The 15,777-nt window shown below is 29.5% G+C and overlaps 2 protein-coding genes across 8 annotated transcripts; one reads left to right on the top strand and one right to left on the bottom strand.

Annotated features, from left to right (window-relative positions):
- Window positions 1–1,010: 1,010 nt before the first annotated feature.
- Window positions 1,011–10,915, bottom strand: whd (carnitine O-palmitoyltransferase whd). 4 transcript variants are annotated; one of them, XM_076531185.1, is made up of 16 exons: window positions 10,714–10,915; window positions 7,057–7,219; window positions 6,840–6,976; window positions 6,475–6,751; window positions 5,917–6,240; window positions 5,646–5,845; window positions 5,364–5,568; window positions 5,180–5,287; window positions 5,080–5,105; window positions 4,796–4,861; window positions 4,320–4,382; window positions 3,567–3,681; window positions 3,220–3,489; window positions 2,965–3,114; window positions 2,679–2,888; window positions 1,011–2,609 (listed from the first exon to the last, which is right to left on the bottom strand). In XM_076531185.1, exons 2-16 carry the CDS (start codon window positions 7,195–7,197, stop codon window positions 2,505–2,507), a joined length of 2,397 nt encoding a protein of 798 aa, XP_076387300.1. In that variant the 5' UTR covers window positions 7,198–7,219; window positions 10,714–10,915; the 3' UTR covers window positions 1,011–2,504. The 4 variants fall into 4 exon arrangements, with proteins under 4 accessions (XP_076387300.1, XP_076387301.1, XP_076387299.1 ...); XM_076531186.1 differs by lacking the exon at window positions 10,714–10,915 and adding an exon at window positions 7,344–7,414; XM_076531184.1 differs by lacking the exons at window positions 4,796–4,861; window positions 10,714–10,915.
- Window positions 10,916–12,217: 1,302 nt separating this feature from the next.
- cin (Molybdenum cofactor synthesis protein cinnamon) lies at window positions 12,218–15,698 on the top strand. 4 transcript variants are annotated; one of them, XM_012294473.2, is made up of 12 exons: window positions 12,218–12,363; window positions 12,821–12,881; window positions 12,973–13,124; window positions 13,199–13,386; window positions 13,492–13,705; window positions 13,776–14,054; window positions 14,123–14,189; window positions 14,268–14,382; window positions 14,465–14,740; window positions 14,812–14,951; window positions 15,021–15,208; window positions 15,276–15,698. In XM_012294473.2, exons 2-12 carry the CDS (start codon window positions 12,851–12,853, stop codon window positions 15,513–15,515), a joined length of 1,890 nt encoding a protein of 629 aa, XP_012149863.2. In that variant the 5' UTR covers window positions 12,218–12,363; window positions 12,821–12,850; the 3' UTR covers window positions 15,516–15,698. The 4 variants fall into 4 exon arrangements, with proteins under 4 accessions (XP_012149863.2, XP_076387303.1, XP_012149862.2 ...); XM_076531188.1 differs by having other exon boundaries at window positions 12,225–12,243; XM_012294472.2 differs by having other exon boundaries at window positions 12,257–12,363; window positions 12,804–12,881.
- The last annotated feature ends 79 nt before the right edge of the window (window positions 15,699–15,777 follow it).

A 15,777-nucleotide genomic window follows, 5' to 3' on the forward strand; every position in this document is an offset into this window, starting at 1 on the left:
AAATTATCCTGCCACCTCCTCACATATCATATTCTCCTGATAACAAATTTCAAAATCCGGACCGCAAATTCGAAAAATTATCCTGCCACCTCCTCACATATCATATTCTCCTGGTAACAAATTCCAAAATCCGGACCGTAAATTCGAAAAATTATCCTGCCACCTCCTCACATATCATATTCTCCTGATACCAAATTCCAAAAAGAGTATCCAGGACACGAAATTCTTCCGTGCCGCCTCCTCACATATCATATTCTCCTGATACCAAATTCCAAAAAGAGTATCCAGGACCCGAAATTCTTCCGTGCCACCTCCTCACATATCATATTCTCCTGGTAACAAATTCCAAAATCCGGACCGTAAATTCGAAAAATTATCCTGCCACCTCCTCACATATCATATTCTCCTGATACCAAATTCCAAAAAGGGTATCCAGGACCCGAAATTCTTCCGTGCCACCTCCTCACATATCATATTCTCCTGATACCAAATTCCAAAAAGAGTATCCAGGACACGAAATTCTTCCGTGCCACCTCCTCACATATCATATTCTCCTGATACCAAATTCCAGGAAGAGTATCCAGGACCCGAAATTCTTCCGTGCCACCTCCTCACATATCATATTCTCCTGGTAACAAATTCCAAAATCCGGACCGTAAATTCGAAAAATTATCCTGCCACCTCCTCACATATCATATTCTCCTGATAACAAATTTCAAAATCCGGACCGCAAATTCGAAAAATTATCCTGCCACCTCCTCACATATCATATTCTCCTGGTAACAAATTCCAAAATCCGGACCGTAAATTCGAAAAATTATCCTGCCACCTCCTCACATATCATATTCTCCTGATACCAAATTCCAAAGTCCGAACCTTAATTTGAAGTATCTTCCAGTACCTCCTCACGTCTCATATAGTCCTGAGACAAATTTCCAATTTCTGGATCCCTGATTTTTGAAATCGTTGTGGGCAAATTATGGAAGTAGATTCGAAAAAAAATAGGCATATAAGAGTAAACATCTTTATTACAGTTTAAAATGTTTCTTTATCAAGTGCTTACGCGTGACAATTTTGTCGAATTTTCGGAGCTCAGTTTCTAAAAATAACAATTTTTATTTAATATATAACAAATACATACTCTGCAATTAGTTTAACAGTTCGGGTCATGTGTAAATGCAATTTTAGTAATGAGAAATCTTATCTGTGTATATTTCTAGTAATGTTATATGTTTAATCGAAAGTACAACATTGTTGCATATTATTAATCCTTTTGTTTTTAACAATATCCAGGTGATGAAGGACAAAGTTTTAAATACTAACAGTTTTTATAATTTGATACTTTTAAATCTAATTTTCTGTTTTTGATTTATGTCAGAAAAAATATTAAAATTCCATTATAAAAGCACCATTATTTTGCAATATGTTTTGAATAAAGTGCGGTAAAAGGAGTAATACTTTACATATTATATAAAACTATCTATAATGATAAAACTTTGCATTGATAGGTTGCAGAAATTGAGTTATGGCATATTATTTAATACATTTTCGTACTATTCACTAATATGATTACATCGCATTAAAACTGATGAGTTATTAATATAAAAATTATTGTTAATAAAACATGATAGTTTGTTTTATGAAGTGAATTACGTACAAAATCTGAGATTACTGAAATTCTTAAAAGGTCCATTATAAATTTATCATTATCATTTATAAATATCTGATGTAATGAGTATGGAATGAGTATTACACGATTAAAGAATTAATATAAAGTCAAAACAGAATTGGTTCCTTTTGTCTCTAATATTCCATACAAATAAATTTGCTTTGAAAAGTATTTTAGAACTTTGAATACTGGAAATTAATATTAAATTTTTCAAATGTTCTTAATAGTTGAAGAAGACTGATAATAAGTATCTATAATAACTATATAAACAGTTATTCAAATATCAATCTACACAACAATTTTATTTTATAAATTTTTTACCACACCTTCTAACAAACTGATAAATTTTTGAGAATTCATCTAATATGAAGAAAACTACCTGAGAATTTCAAGTTTTGAAACTATATTTTAAACATTCTTTTTAAACCTTTAATGATCAATTACTATAAATGCAATTATAATTGACAATTATCTTCTTATTGAAAAATAGCTTCTTTTTATAACAATTTCTTATAAAAATAGGTACAGTTAAATTATGTTTGTGTTACTTTAATGTATAGCATCAAATAGTATGAAATATATATTTTTAGTCACAAAGATGTTTGAAGTTAGCAGTCATAACTTGCTTTGTATTTTTGTTGAATCTGTTTAACTTTACCTTAATTTTTTTATTTGTACTTCGTAACAGCTTCCTGCTTAATATTTACTCAGGTAATCATTGGTGCATTTAGTTCTGTGAAGGTATAACTCTTTGTAAATTTATGAAAGCAAATATTCAAAACTATATATCTTCATAACTGCATGAACTATTAAATTTTTCTTCGTTGTAAAATGATTAAATAGAACCGTTCTTTTGTGATTGTAGTTTTTTATAATCAAGAAACAAATTCTTCATATCAGCCAATGACTTCTCTATTTGATTTGCAAATCGGGCAGCATTCTAAAAAAAATAAAATTACAAATATGTCCTATCTTGATTGTAATAATTAATTATCATTTATACGCTTACTGTTTTTGGAGAACTGCGTTTGCACGAAATATGGAAAAATATAAGATCTTCGCCAGCAATAATATAAGAAACACCATAACCATCATCAGCAACAGGGCCGAAACCACCGCCTGCAGAAATACAATTTGGATGTTTTTTCAAATTTATTAATGATGTCTGACCATGCGGAGTCTGCGAAGTAGATAATTTCCACGGTTCACTTAAAACTTCCTGAAAAAAAGAAATTTCCATTCAAACAAATTTCTTTAAAGCAAGCATTTTTAAACATTTTTAAATGAATTATCACCTTCAAAAACGGAGAATCCACTTCTAAATACTTGGATACTACGTATAAACAAAATAAGTGTCTATCAATTCCCTTGCCACACATAGCATCTTGATAACCTTTCTGATGCTGCTTTGCTGCTGCCATCAATAATTTATATTTATGGTCTGTCTGTAATAATAAAACATTTATATATTCAACATAAGCTATTTTATACTAGAAATTATAATAAAATGTTCATTAATCAATAGTAAAAACTTAAATTTTATTACTTACGGTAGCATCTTTATCTTCCATTGCTTTAACCCATGCCGTAGATTCAATTGTACATGGTCTCACTGTTTCTGTTCTTCCTTCTCTGAACAGTCTAGTCATGGAAGCCTCGTATGTTAAATTAAATTTACCAGAATCGCGATAATATGCTAATTGGAGTGCCATTTGTAAATATGCATCCGGTGACATAGAATTAATTTTCATAAAACCTTTTCCGTATGCATCATGTACATAAATGCGTAACTCAACGTCATTCAATAAATTCTGTGCAACCTAATCATTGAAAGTATTATGTAATATTTTTTTTTCTTTTAATTGTATATAAAAAATTAAGTATACAATTTGTTTACTTCGTTTGAGGTCTCAATAGCTGTTATACAACTTTCGTTTAAATCCCATTGAAGCCGAGTAGGAGATGGAGGTGTGAACTCCGGTTCCCCTTTAACGTGTCCATCTTCTCTATATCTGTAATATATTTTAACAAACACATTAAAATATGAAATTAGGCAAAAAAGAATTTATTTTATTATAAGCAATAAGCAAATCTGTACAAAAGTTAAAATTATAGTTCAGAACACAAACAGTATAATAAATGTCTTAGATTACGTAAATAATGGACAAATTTTAAGATATAATTTTTAAAATGAAAATTAAAACAAACAAATATTTCATAAAAGTTGTAAAATAAATTTTTATTCCTTAATAGTTTTCTTTATTAGACTGTTTGTGTCTATTTCGTTTATTACGGATTAAAATTTCTAATGTCAAGTTTGTAGTAAAATTTAATAAATGATAATGCTTGAAATACTGAAATTAATGACATTTTACCCGGTAATTTATATTCTGAATTCTTGGTTTAGTCGCATTTCACAAGAAATCTTGTTAAATTTTAATATTAAACATTTTGTTACTAGCTACATTAGTTGTAGTATCGCTATGCAGAAGTTTATTGAAAAATTAGTGTTATGTCTTTAATCCCCTGAAAGTATACATGTAAAAATTCACTCATTTATATAGCTAAATATACATAATATACAGAGTGTTAGCATATAATATCTAGTAAAATATGGTGTTAATAAAAAAAACATTGTAAGAAAAATTACCCCATTTCCACATCATTAGCAATAACATATTCCCATAGAGATCCCATGATAGGTGCATCAGCCCTAATAAGCATATTGTAGATAAAATTATTTAATCTATTATATTTAAATTTGTTTAATTAATAGAGTCAGCGATCACTGAACGATAAATAAAACAAAGAGATGGCAGAGTTTAATCAAATTTTTGTGTATATAAAGCAGTGATTTATGATTTTTAAAATAAAAAACTGAAAAGATTATTTTTCAAAAATATACTCACAAATGTTTTATTAGGCATTAATATTTTTCTTATAAAATTGAATATTTTTCATAAACTACTTAAGTTTAAGAATTAATCAATTATTGAAGTTCGTTTTAAATAGTAGTTAAGGTAATTGCAGTGAAGTTTGAAGTGAATGCAGAATAAGTAGAAAAAGCAAAAGAACAGTAACAAATGAAACCTGACCCCGTGAAAGCAATGAATTTAAGATTCTTACTCTCTATTGCCAGTTTCCTGAGATATCACGTACTCCCATAAATGTGACATCACTGCAGCATCTGCCCTGCTCATTACTTTTTATTATTCATCAATTCCAACATAGTTCATTATATTTTAAATATAACTCTACCATGAAATTTAATTCAAAGAAATAAAGAATTAATAACGAAGATGATTTAGTACGAAACGACTCATTTTCAACCATCTTCTTGTTTTACATATTATCTTTTTTATTTATAACTTAAATTTTTAATTTTCTACATTTTCAGGTTAAAAACTTACCACGAGTGTTCAGCATTGAATCCAATCTGTAAAACAAATTCAAATATTTAATAATTGCATTAAAATTTAGATAACAGTGCACTGATTTAATATTACTTACTCTACCATTGTTACCTATGCATAAAGTAAAAGATTTGTCAAACCATCTATCATATCCTTTACCATGTAATAGAATTCGGCCATATTGATCTAATTTTTCTGGATTCGCCTAATAATATGTAGAATATTTTAAAGTCATTCATTTATAAAAAAAAATTGATTGTAATGTTAATAACATTATTTACTGGATCATATATATATGGTATGTCATCTAGTGTAACTACAAATGCTGATTTTTCAATTAAGTCTAAAGATGCTTTATTCACTCCTTTTGAGAAAAACTCTTCTCTAGCCATTGCCCATGCAGTTCTTTCGCCTGCTGTTAACGCAGCCAATTTTTCTTCCCCTTCTGCGGGTTCTGATTTATCATCTAAAATTTGTTGCATCTGGCTGGAATATATGATTTATTATTTGGTAAAATAAGCAAATAAATATTAACGTTATACAGAATTATATATATAACTTACAGTTCAATTTCAGAGGGTTGAAGAATTCTGTTTTTATGATAAATAAAAACTTTGAAGTATCTGCCTTTATGATACACAACAATATGCTTAGAATCTTGATAATGAACAAGTTTGTCGGTATCGCGTCCAGGTATTCTTGTAGTATTAAATAATCTTTCATATTGCCATGAACATAAAGGTACTAGTCCCTGAATTAAAATCTAGAAATGGAAAAAAATGTATAAATTCCAACATTATACTCTGAATATGAATTTTGATTACTATTACTAACTGGTTCTAACTCTTGACGTTCAATGAGACGTCTATATTGCAGACATGAATAAATGACACTTGCGGCCCGAGCAGTTTGCACTTTCGTCGGATGCATTAAAATAGCATCGATGCCGTAAAAGTTTGAGTTCACCATAATAGGAGATCGTCCACGTAGGTAAACATATTCTTCCCACCAGTCAGAAACATAGTTAGTGGCCCACCAAGACTTCAAAATCAAATAACGTTGAAGTTTTTTACCAATGCCTTTTTGGAATTCATTAGCTAGAGTCTCCATACGAGCATAATTGTCATCATCGAGTAAAGGTCGAACACTTCGCAGGTACTGTTAGAGAAATAATCCAATTATTTTGCAATTCCTTTGATTATAAAGAAAAAGCGAAAATGTAAGAATCAGAACTAGCAAGAGCTGTGAGGAATTTCACGCTTGAGATAGATTTCTTTCACAATGAGAATATGATTAAAAAAAAAGAAAGTGAAATGAATTAGAAATTGGCTTCTATTCAACAAAAGAATGTTGCTAACTAATATCAGATTATAAAGTATTCTATAATCTAACCCTTTTCATAGTATCTTCCACTGAAGGTAGTGGTAGCCTTGGTAAGGATCCTTGAAAACTATACAACATTGGTTTGTGCCATCCAAAGAATATCTTCACCAATGTAGTCCATATTTTAGTAATTTTTGAAGTACTAGACCCTTTTTCTCTGGACTCATACATCCATCCTTTGTACATAAGTAACAATTTTAAAGTATAGCGAATTAGATATATCACCATCAACCACAACAATAATCCAAATAAAAATGATCCTGCTAAGTGTGCCAATATCAAAGATCTATGAGTATAATAAGAAACAAATAATTAATAATAGCTTATATACGAGTGGCCACCAAGACAATTAAATAAAAGGTTAATTAAATTACCCTGAAAGGTATGGTGCAGCTTTTCCAACAGGATCATAGGGATATTTGAAACCTGCAAAATGTATCACAGTCACCACAGCTATGGTTAACCATAAACTTTCCAAAGAGGCAGGATATACGCCGCTTCTTAGATTATTCTGAAGTTTAATTTAAATATCTTGTTAGACCTCTGTTTGAGCATTATATTTTAAATCAATGTATTATTATATTTACTTACAACAAATTTGAAGAACCTCTTTTTCCATGAGCGAATACCTGACTGCCAGACCAAATGCAAAACTTCTCTATCAAAATTAACGTCCCATCCTTCATGAGTAATAGAAAAACTAAATGCTACAGCTGAATGTGCTTCCGCCATGTTATCTATGGACCATGTAGATCTGAAATAAATGGTAATAATAATAACAATAATAATAATAACATAAATCTGGTATAGACAAGCTCAAAATTTGATTAACATATATTTTACAATAATTTCTTATACCTTTCATGTATGAAACTTACATTTCATATTTGAAAATAAAGAGCGGGAAAACTAAATTCAAAATATTTCCTTAACCTAAAAATTTGCAAATTCACAAATTTTGTAATTTTCATATTTCTAAATTAGAAAATTTATTATTCAAAAATGAACATATGGTGGGATTTTCTTTCGCCATATTGTCATTTCCCCTAGAAAACCATATACTATGCTTGCTACTATACTTTCAAACAGTACAGATTATGACTTATAAGCTTCATTTACGTATAACCTTGGACTTTGGACTGACGTTCATCTGGTTCGAAGCGCGGCCATAATTTTAGCAAACAATTACTCGATTTCGCTGCACATTCTAAGTCCATCCGCGTATTATGCCCATTATGCGATACAATGTCTATTACGAATTCTATAACCGATCAGTGTTTTCAATCATGCTTGAAATTTTGGCATATAAAAATAACGTTTACCACTTCGGGCCTACGACATAACCGGACGTATATAAATAACAGTACTTCTTCTTGCGTTAAGCAGTGCCTTGAACTACTTTTTCACAATAACATGCTGTCCGATGAAGAAATGATTTAAAAGTTATAGCCTTTTTTTATAATTATTTCCTTTCGATAGTCTGTATTCACATAAAAATAAATATTTGTGGAGATTGCGTCGAACTATTTTATTTGTATCAAGTAAAGCACAGCTAACAACAATACGACACATATAGTTGCGTATACACGTGTGACGGTAAGATTATGTATGTGAATGATTCCCGTCATGAATGAATTGACTTTGATAAGATACAACTTTTTTTCAATTCGCTATCAAAATTGAATAAACGTACGCACATTATCGACTGTAGTACTGATTCATTTAATGTGATACAACTTACGCACTGATATACATGTCACAATGAATTTCCGTAAACAAGCGCTACTGCTATACATATGCATGAATACATTATGTAGCAGCGAATTTTTTATTTAAGAAACCGGAAATGAAAAAGATATATGAAGCTTCACTTTCTTAAGCGTCCTTAAATTTTTGTTAATAGTATATTTTTAAATATGTAAGAATTATACTATAAATGTTTATAACATATATCTATTAAAAGTATGCACGCATTGATGCATGTGTACTGCAATTGTGGCTTCTTAAGTAAGGTCAACTAGCCTATGTCCTCATACTCTACAATTTCGTTCTCACTGGTTGCAGTAGCATAATATACACTTATCTGGAAGATTAGTTGTGTTATAATTCAGAATAGGTACCTTTATTTGAAGTGTAAATAAATAATAATTGTGATTAATTATACATATATCTATGTCAAATAAATATATGCTGCTTTAAATAACAATTCACGAAAATAAATATTTTTTGTAGGCATCTTTATATTCGCCTCTCAGTTGTATACCACACAACAAAAAGAAAAGGAAACAAAATGAATGCAACAAATTGTTGAAACAGTTGCAGTTCAAAATAAGCGGCTTGAATATAAAATGAATATCATCGTATAATATACCTTTCCTGGCAAAATGCAAATATTTTAAGTGAAATATTTCGCAGGTATTTATAAAAGGAAATACACGAACAAAACAATATATGTACGTCATTTAAATTAAAATTCGACCAACATGTTAAACAGGGTCGAAGGACGAACATTCAAAACACTTCAATATTATAAAACTTAAATTTCTTGAGGTATCATACCGAAGTAAACATACAGTGTTAATTCAATATGTCGAAAACAACTCTGTAAACGACCTACAAAAAGGTTATGTCGCAATTCGTGTCTTTACTTGGTATGTTTACACGTATCTTTATCCACTGAAAGTTATACCGATCTTAATCTATTTCCATTTGCCTTTCACATCGACACGTAACAAAGATAACGATGTTTAAATGCAGTTTTCATCGTCAATAATTTACTGGGCAATTACTACTGTTCAACCAACTTTAGCGCGTTTTTTCTCTTTTACGACGTGCAGTAAATGTTCCTTACATTCGAAATAACGTACAGTGTAATTACGTGAAGTTATGGGGATTTTAAGTCATCATTTTGGTGATTTTGAATTGTTTTTAAATACTGACATAATTTTTGGAATTTTTCTCACGAAAATAAATTTCTGCTACTGCGCCATTTGGCGTGCATATTAATACGCTTCTAGTTCTTAAACTTAAATAATTTTTCTAAAAAAATACAACAAAATTTCATTATATTCGTTCTCTGTTCTTGTATGTAGGTAAGTGTTTGTTTCGTAAATATTTGTATTCGAATAACTGTGCGTCAGGTATAATTGAAGTTGAAGTGCGCGTGCGCAGATGTATATTTCTTTGAGAATTTACACAGAAAATGCCGCAAAGTGTGTATTGTGCATCTGATACGCTGTTATCTTTTTAATTAAAACGATTCTAAGAAGCGTGTGAGTCGTAAACAGTCATATAAAAAAAAACAAATTAAAATTATACTAGCGACGCAATAGTAAACGTTAATGACACTTTGAAAAACTTAAACAGATTAAGTGAAAAAACAGGTATTTACTAAAAAAAAATTGCTTCCGGTAAATACGATGAATCACCGTTTACAATTACAGCATGCAATCCTTACATTTCTTTGTTCATAATTTTCTTTTAGATAACTGACATCAATTGAAAGAATAAAAGTAACAAATTTACAACTTGTTTTGTTACTACGCCCAATATGTTTACAAAATTAAGAAATAATTGTGCACATATGCCATATTATTTCTTATGTCGCAACTATTACAAAATAGATAAAAGTATGAAAAACATGTTGAACAATATATACACGAAAAATAGAAATTGAGATACTTTTGAGTATTGAAGACCACATTGTAAAAAATACCTTGCCAATATATCCATATGGTATATTAAAAACAAGTATAAACATTTTTCAAAATGTATAGTCTAACGACTATGGGACCACACACAAACTTTCAGTTTTAAGTAACGATTTAAGATACCGTATAATTCATTTTTATGGAAGAGTTACTTAACATATATAGCAATCTTAATACATGTATACATTGATATTAGTTCATCATATGAACTTAATATTTGAAATGCAATAATTAATATTGGTTAAGATTGTATAATACTGAACAATTAAGGGCTTTCGTGTATAGATAAAAATATATTCATGTTACGTTGCTTCGTTTGTATAAATAAGATGAAAGTCAAAGGTTGTTAGCCTTAAGAATCGAAACTTTACGCTGATTGGTTGTAGTCATGGGGGTGTGTGTGGTCGTGCCTCCCATCTTGGATTTTTACACATAAGTAGGCCAAAATAATCTACTATGTTGTTATTAATAGAACACTGTTTCTCCATGCACTGTTTATATTAAAGATAAAATTCAATCTGGCTAATAAAATTATTACCGTAGTTAACGAGAATTCCTGCGACGTGAATGTACACCAATTCTATCGTCTAAAAGAAACTTTACAAGCTGCCGCACAACGATAAATCTTCAAAAGCCTCTATCCTAAGACACCTTCCGTTGCACTACTGCCACTGGGACTTCGTAACATTTGATTCACTCTGCTTTTACCTCCCTCCCTCGCGCTCACAAACTGCATTGTACATTGTCGGGCATCGTAGGCTTCTCTAGGGAAAATGATGATATAGGGAAACAAGGCCCTACGACTCGTTAGTATTTTGGAATTTGCAAAATTAAAACAATTTAGAACTCGAGTAATTTTTATACTCATGAATTTTGCAGTTTAAAAATTGAAGGTATTCGAAAATTGCGAATTCAAAATTTTGAAATTTAACGAACAACGAATCTTTGTTCAATTTGCGCATATTGCCTCTGATTGGTTCAGCGTTCTTTATAACTAAGGGAAACGTACATGCGCCTTTACGATTTTTCATTTAATGTATCCTCCCACGCTGTCACTTCTTTTCTTTATTCAAATATTTTTGCCGACTGTATATATGAATGATAAAGTTCGAAAGTTGACTGCGAAAGGAAACACAAGTGATGGAGGGAGCTTTCTAAGCTCATTTCAACTTCATGAAGCACTAATTCTTTCCCTCGTCACTTCAAATACAGAATTTTGCGGATTTGCAAATTTGAAAATCATTTGGTTTAGGAATTTGATAATTTGGAGATTAAAAAATTTGGAAATATGAGAATTTAAGGAATTTGAGGATTTGTACATTTTAAGGTTTACACATTTGGTCCTTTAGAATCCAAGATACCTCTTCTTTAGCAAAAAAAGCCTACTTTGCGTTCGGATGTACAATCAAGTTACCAACTTGTTAAATTAACTAAACTATGAAGTGTGAAGTATTTTATTTTATATCAAGTACATTGTATTCGCATATATATACATATAAATAATATGCTTTATAACATGTAATTATATTAGAGGCAGCAATCAAAATATCAGTACACAGGGGCAATTGTGTTTCAATCATAAATTGTATTCATTATTCGATGAATTGTTATTCGTTCTGCGCATGTCAGTTGTAATTGGCCAACTCACTTTGCGCATTCAAGAATATATTGCGCAAGCGCCTTACGATTTTTGTGATGCTAAGTATGTATACCGAGTGGGCAAAAAGTTTTTTCAATTAATTTGAATAATGGATAAAGTAATTTTTACTGCAATGATGGTTTAAACAATTTTTAATCTAGATAATGTTCAACGTATCTGGGTATCATAAATTAACAATTTGAATATAGTTTTTTGTATACTTTCTGTTTTCTTCTTATTTGTCTACTATTTATATAGCTAGAAGGTAAAAAATAGGAGTAGTGGAACACTTACTGGTGCGGAACCAACTGAAGTTAGCCGCATTGCGCGAGTCGAATATAAACTCTCGATAATAAGAATTCGTTTCTGCGCATGCGCAATCTATGATCGTAATAAATAAAGTATTGTAGCATTATATGTTTATATTTAGTACGTACGCAATATAAATATTTTGTAATTCAAATATACTATAAAAAGAGTATTATTTCTCATTTTAATGAATAATATTCATATATGTAACATCTTTACATATTTTTTATACGTATATAGGTAATATTTTATCTATAAACTATGTATGTAAATGTATAGAATATTCATTAGATGAAGTAATATACGAATATTTTTTTTGCATATATTTCCCTGCTTTTTTCTATAACAACTTGTTGCTTCTTTTATTGATGTCTTACTTTATATAGAATATGTTATATGGAATTTGTAAATAATTATTTACAAATGCGTATTGCACAACACATATGTTTATAATAAAATTGGTAATATTGAAAAATGTAGTTTTATGACTTCTTGTAAAAAAGCATACATTTGAAATATGCATATATTATATAATTATGCATTAAAATTAATGAATATTTTAAATATATTCAATAATTTTATATGTCCAAATTATTTTATTATAGTATAATATATGACTGGAAATTATAGTAATTTTTTTATATGTTAGTATTGTGGACTTATTGTTATCTTAATTCCAGTCTTATCTAATATACAGGTATTTTGATGAACACAGTTACATAAAATAATGGATTTAATAAGATTTGGATTATTAACAGGTAATTATTATATATTTTATAATAACTTAAATTTTTCTTTCATTATTTTATACTTATTATTATATAAGAAATTTATACTTTATGTTATTAGTTAGTGATAGCTGCTATAAGTACAAAAAGGAAGATAAAAGTGGACCAGAAGTAGAACTTTGTATTAGTAACAATGGAACTGAAATTGGCAAAATTTTAAGGGGCCAAGTATTTCATAAAGATATTGTGCCAGACGATGAATATGCAATTAAGGTATATTCATCAAATATAATAGAATTTAAATAAAGCTATGCAGATATTATTATAAATTTTTTCATTGTATTTAGGAAAAGCTAATTTCTTGGAGCGATTCTAGACAGGTGGATGTTATTTTTACCATTGGTGGTACAGGATTTTCTAAAAGAGATGTGACTCCAGAAGCAACAAAAGAAATTATTCAAAAAGAAGCACCTGGGTTAGTCATAGCGATGTTAACATCGAGTTTAAAAATTACTCCAATGGCTATGTTATCAAGGTATTATGTGTCAACAATTATCTGTACACAATTGTTATGTAATGACATGGAATTATTTAAAATTAAACAATTACTATTAACAATCTTTTAATATATTTCATTAAGAGCTGCATGTGGAATACGAGATAAAACATTAATTATTAACTTACCTGGCTCACCAAAAGCTGCAAAAGAATGCTTAAGTGTAATTGCACCTGCTATATCACATGCTGTTGATTTAATTAGAGACAATACAGAAAAAATAAAAGATACACACGAAAATGTACAAAATGATTCTACTACAGAAATTTCTTTACAACAATGTCAAAACAAACATACTGTAAGATCTAATTTTTCTCACTGTTTGTTATTGTTGTATACAAAAAATATATACAAGGAAATTTTTATAGTTATGTTCAGGAAATATAACTGGGCGATATAGAGAATCACCATATCCAATGGTTTCAGTGGAAGAAGCTTTGCAAATGATATTAAAATACGTTGAACCATTAAATAACAAATCAGATGAAGATTTGGAAAAGGTTCATGGTAAAATATTAGATAATGATTTGTATTCCAAATATGATTTACCACCATTTAGAGCATCTATTAAAGATGGTTATGCAGTCTTAGCAAATGATGGAAAAGGCAAAAGAAAAGTATTAAGTGGAATAAAAGCTGGGAGCACTGTAAGCTACAACTTATATTACATTATGGTAGTAGAAGAATCATAGTCTTTACTTTTATGTATTTGTAGGCAAGTGGAATTAAGCTTCAACCAGGGACATGCGTAAGAGTAAATACAGGTGCTCCAATTCCAGATGGTAAATTCAATACATTTACTTTAAAAACTCTGCTTGATGTTAATTATAATAATTTTTCTTTTACCGTTTATTTTACAGATGCAACAGCTGTTGTTCAAGTTGAAGATACCAAACTTATAAAAAAAACTTATGATAATATAGAGGAGGAAGAAATCGAAATTACAACAGAAGTGAAATATGGACAAGACATTAGGTATTTTATTTTTAATAATATGACATACCTAGATAAACAAAAAGAGCAGAAAAAATATTATAATTTTTCAATTTATTTTAAGACCTATTGGGTGTGATATAAAACGAGGAGAGTTAATTTTAAAATCGGGGACAAAACTTGGAGCAATAGAACTTGGCCTTGCCGCAGCATGTGGCTACAAACGGATATCAATCACCAGTATTCCAAAAATTGGTGTATTGTCTACTGGAGATGAATTGCAGTGTCCTGGTACTGCTTTAATGCCCGGACGTATATATGATAGTAATAAAGTTACATTATTATCGATGTTAAAAGAAAATGGCTATGACTCCATAGATATGGGCATTGCAGTAGATGAGTAAGTCTGTTTATACATATAGGAAAATACAAATATGAATTACTTAAATTTATTCTTTGCACATTATATAGCGAGGTCGTTATGGTGAACAAGATTAAACATGCTATAAAACAAGTTGATGTATTAATTACATCAGGTTCTGTATCTATGGGCGATAAAGATATGTTAAAACCTATCTTACAACATTATTTTAAAGCTACAATACATTTTGGTAATACTATAATTATAATTGTAATTACAATAACTACATAGCAGAAATTAAGAACAAATATTTGTTTAGGACGTGTAAACATGAAACCTGGAAAACCAACTACTTTTGCAACGTGTATGTTTCAAAACAGAAAAAAATATTTTCTATGTTTACCGGGTAATCCAGTTTCTGCAACTGTTACTATGCACTTATTTGTGTTACCTTTATTAAAGCAATTATCTAAGGACTACTCTACACCTACTATCGTGAAAGCAAAAGTATGTACTATTTTAATCTATTATTAACTGCTAAATTATACAATATTTGATATATTTTTTATAATAGTTAACATCATCTTATAATTTGGATCCGCGTCCTGAGTACGCAAGAACAATTTTAAAGTGGACTGACACGGATGATCTACCATTAGCTTACAGCACTGGGAATCAAATTAGCAGTAAACTACTTAGTTGTAAAAATGCGAATGCATTATTAATGTTACCAGGACGCACAGCAGAAAAGACAGTACTGGAAAAAGGAGAAGTTGTGCAAGCAATGTTGCTAGGATTTATGCACTATACGTGATTGAATTAAAAGACGAATATTACATAAGATAAAAATAAAAATGTTATAAATGTTTTATTGTTTTATATTTTGTTAACTGTGCTTATAGATGGGAAACACATTTGTACATAATTTTTATGCATTTGTATGGAATTTTCTGGTAAAAGAAAAATAAAAGTTGTTATATTTATATGTACATTACAATTATATGTCTTTTATCTAATAACAGAAATGTTTTATTAATTATAATTATTTATTAATAACTTAGGGTATTTGATAATGT

Source organism: Megachile rotundata, chromosome 4, assembly GCF_050947335.1.
Source record: "Megachile rotundata isolate GNS110a chromosome 4, iyMegRotu1, whole genome shotgun sequence".
Classification (NCBI taxonomy): domain Eukaryota; kingdom Metazoa; phylum Arthropoda; class Insecta; order Hymenoptera; family Megachilidae; genus Megachile; species Megachile rotundata.

Excerpts from the sequence above, each read along its gene's own strand:
- whd (XM_076531185.1), bottom strand. The coding sequence starts at position 7,197 with ATGGCGGAAGCACATTCAGCTGTAGCATTTAGTTTTTCTATTACTCAT. Across the intron at positions 4,862-5,079 it reads TTCAATGCTGAACACTCGTG|GGCAGATGCTGCAGTGATGT; the intron begins GTAAGTTTTTAA and ends AGTAATGAGCAG. Across the intron at positions 2,610-2,678 it reads AACGCAGTTCTCCAAAAACA|AATGCTGCCCGATTTGCAAA; the intron begins GTAAGCGTATAA and ends TATTTTTTTTAG.
- cin (XM_012294473.2), top strand. The coding sequence starts at position 12,851 with ATGGATTTAATAAGATTTGGATTATTAACAG. Across the intron at positions 13,706-13,775 it reads AATGTCAAAACAAACATACT|TTATGTTCAGGAAATATAAC; the intron begins GTAAGATCTAAT and ends AAATTTTTATAG. Across the intron at positions 14,055-14,122 it reads GAATAAAAGCTGGGAGCACT|GCAAGTGGAATTAAGCTTCA; the intron begins GTAAGCTACAAC and ends ATGTATTTGTAG.